This window comes from Loa loa (assembly GCF_000183805.2).
Source record: "Loa loa unplaced genomic scaffold supercont3.144, whole genome shotgun sequence".
Lineage (NCBI taxonomy): Eukaryota > Metazoa > Nematoda > Chromadorea > Rhabditida > Onchocercidae > Loa > Loa loa.
The window spans coordinates 88,526-92,315 of NW_018108324.1; the positions used below are offsets into that span (position 1 = coordinate 88,526).

The following is a 3,790-nucleotide window of genomic DNA, read 5'->3' on the forward strand; positions in this document are numbered from 1 at the left end:
CTCTGTTGGCGAGTACCATATTGAGGTTTGTTCTTTTGCTTTTCCAAAAATACTTCTTTTCACTTGTTAAATTCACTACTTTTAGAATTCATTTGTCGTGCTTTTCTTTCAGAAGCTATTAAAAATGAAATTAATTATTTAATTATCAGATTGGGATTTTTATATGAGAATAATTTATATTCATTAACCGGAAATGTGGTAAATTTATTCCAGCTAGCTGGCATTGAAACGAAATTCGACGTTCATCGACAAACAGTCACGCATCCATCAGTTAGCGTTACCAGTCTTTTACCTGGAACCGAATATCAGGTTCGAGTTCGGGCTGCTGATCGTTTACGCATGTTAGGCCCATGGAATGATCAATTGCTTGTAGCAAAAACTGAAGGAGAAGGTTGGGAGTAAATTTATCAATAAATCATTCATATGTTCATATATCTTTTATTTGAATTTGAATAAATTCATAAGTGGAAGTTTGTTTCAGCTCCAAATGAATCAGATGAAATAGAAATTGACTATCGGACAGATTCAGAATTACGCATTAGTTGGCAACCACATGTTGATGAGAGATTACAACATTATGAGGTATACTGATAAGCTGTGATAACATGAGAACCATCTTCTACCATCTTCATCAATCTGATATAATTCTTATCTTACTTTAATGTCATATATGTAGCATTGTGATTTTATTTAATATATTATCCTCATCTTGTCTATTTTCTTTTTCATTGTCATATCTAACTTTATGCGAATGTTATATGAATCCAACAAAGAAATAGAAGTTATTGAAATTTCTAAAATTTATAAATTTCAGGTGATAGCCGTTGAAGTGGATGGTGAAAGTCAAGCGGTTGAACGGTCACGTGTAAGTCCATTGGTTAACAGTCATATTTTTGTCAGGTTAAAACCGAATACGCAATATGACGTAGGTGTAGTAGCTTTTGTGGATCATGAACCTAAATTGGTTTATAAATTACCTGCTAAAACAGCCGAAACTCCGGGTATAGCCTGGAAAGAGAAGCCAGTAATTACACCAGAGAATGCGCAACAATTTGTGGTACAATGGCGGAAACCGTTATTACCTGGTCAAACAATTTCCAAATTTATCGTTGAATATCGTCTACCGAATGAAACTGAGTTCGTTTATTTCTGTTAATATTAATTACTTTTAAGGTAAATACTAATTGATTTAAATAAAATGAAATTTTCTTTGATCAATAAAATTAGATCATTTGAGGTAATTAATATTATTTAACTTGTCAAATGTTGAGCTATTTTTAGCATTTAAAGGTATATTTGCGCCAAGATATTATGAATGAAATATAAACATTATTAGCCGATAATTTTCAGCTATATTGCTTAACAATAATAAATCTTTGTAATATTTCAGATGGCGGAAATATGATGATTTAATGGTTAATGATGAGATTGATGATTATCATATTGAATTTGATGGAATATATGATGGATTACTGTATTCATTTCGTGTCCTAGCAATAGATGATCAACTTAAAATGATTGCTAAAACTGCTGAGGTGAAGGATTATATTAGAAATTTTAAAATTTCTGCAAATTTATTTTCAATTTTATACATATTGTAAAGATGATTTTAACATTCATAGACTAATTTCTGTTAAATTAATTAGATAATACCATGAAATGATTATGTATAGTTTAACTGTATTATTGGAATTAGATATAAAATAAAATTAATTTTGTTCCATTTTTTTCCTTTTTTTTATTTTTTAATTTTAATTAAATAAGTAAAATTAAGATTACGGTTGGCTCAGCAGCATCTAATTCATGTGTTGGTGATGCTGGTATCCCACAAAATGTACGAACAAATATTGTATCAGAGTCAACTATACAATTTACATGGGAGAAGCCACGTTGTGATGAGACATATGGACCAATTGATGGTTATGAATATACGGTAATACTTTGTTGAATTTTCTCTTTGGTTAATTAAGGAATGATTTAATTTGAGAAATTAATATCATTTCTTTGGAAAAATTCTTTCATGCTATTAATAGAGAAAATCTAAATAGTACAGATATCATAAAGGAGGAATGAAATTTTTTTTTGCATAAGATATATGAAGGAGATCAGATGACATAACTCGAGATAGGCTTCCAGATATATAGTGAAGTGAAATATGAAGTAGGTCAGATGACATAACTCGAGAATAGCTTTCAGATATGTAGTAAAGTAAGTGAAATATGAAGTAGGTCAGATGACGTAACTCGAGATTAGCTTTCAGATATATAGTAAAGTAAGTGAAATATGAAATAGGTCAGATGACATAACTCGAAATTGGCTTCTACGTGAAAGTATGCTTTCTAAGGGATATAGTTAAGAGTAAAATAAATAAAAAATGAAATAAATCAAACATTACCGTATGAAAATATACTTTCCAAAATTTTTTATATTCTTGAAAGTCATTTGCATAACGTGACACAGAGTTGCAAATTTTTCTTTATTTCCATCTCAAACATGAATAATTAAATCATTAAATAAATGAAATGAAACGATATTAACATAGCATAATTATTAAGAATTACTAAATATCACACATAAAGGTAGTTCTAAAAACATTGTCACATAATGAATTTTGAAGACATTAATTTGGAGAATAAAAGAAGGAAAGAATGTCCACTTGCTATCTGCAAGATTTATTGGCTTTATGATTACAATAATTAGCATCTTTGTTAGCTCATATTGATAAAGCATTCTTTGTTAGCTCACATTAGTGTAGGATTTTTTGGATACATTGTTAAACAACGCAGTGATAACAACACATTCATACAGAATGGATATGCAAATTAATACATTTTACTACATATTCATTACCATTTTTCAATTCCTACTACTTCATTCTCTTACAATCTTCTTGATAAATTGAAATTTATTGCAATTGAAAAATAAGCCAAATGCTAATTAGCCAAATGCTAATTAGATTAGCTTTTCACGTGAAAATATGAATATTACTTTCAGTATTGGAACGTAGAAAAAGATATACAACCTGAAAGTGCATCATATATTGGACGGAATACCGTAACATTGGATGATTTAGAGCCAGCTACACGTTATGCATTTCGTGTTCGTTCACGTGCTGGACATGGACATAGTTCATGGAGTGAAATTGTAAATGCTGAAACAGAAGTACATTCAGGACCAAAAGGTTAATTCTAGGATTATATATGAAATAATTTTTAAGTTTTTAATTAGTAATGTTGATACTATACAGGTATAGGTAACAGGTAATACAGGTGTTAATTCCATCTTATCAAAAAACTAATCAGATATGTGTAAAAAATTCGGAAAAATTCCAGGCCATAACTTTGCTTAATCAAATAATGTTGTTGTTATTGTTGTATAACAGACAAATGCGCATCTTGCATATTTGACATTACCATAAACGTGTTTATTTATAACATGTTTCACTTTCATTGATTAATCTTTATGCAAAATATTATTTGTCTGTTTATGGGACAATTACGCCAATGACATATGTCAATTGTTCGCATCTGGCAAGGATTACTTTACCCTACTATGATAATGTGACTATTATTCTATGTTCAATTGCTTTGCTAACAAATATTTGAATAATTTGCTATTACTGTAAAAATCGCTTATCAAATTGTCAATCAACTTTTATTAAATAACCGATTTTACGTTACATAAATATGCTTAGAGCTTCTTTAACTAATATAAGCAGGCGCAACTGTCGGAATTCTTTTTAGCTTTATTGAATTTTGCAAAACCTCTTCCTCTCCCTCTCTCTCTCTCT

General features: G+C 29.6%; 1 protein-coding gene across 1 annotated transcript in view; it reads left to right on the forward strand.

Moving 5' to 3' along the window:
* LOAG_17880 (lethal protein) overlaps window positions 1–3,186 on the forward strand; it is a gene marked incomplete at both ends in the record, with an annotated part of 5,372 nt that extends 2,186 nt beyond the window's left edge. The window contains 6 exons of the mRNA XM_020450542.1: window positions 113–391; window positions 482–582; window positions 815–1,137; window positions 1,391–1,535; window positions 1,775–1,933; window positions 2,995–3,186. Of these exons, the coding sequence (XP_020305763.1) occupies window positions 113–391; window positions 482–582; window positions 815–1,137; window positions 1,391–1,535; window positions 1,775–1,933; window positions 2,995–3,186 (1,199 nt within the window). The remainder of the gene's footprint in view (window positions 1–112; window positions 392–481; window positions 583–814; window positions 1,138–1,390; window positions 1,536–1,774; window positions 1,934–2,994) is intronic.
* Between the last annotated feature and the right edge of the window lie 604 nt (window positions 3,187–3,790).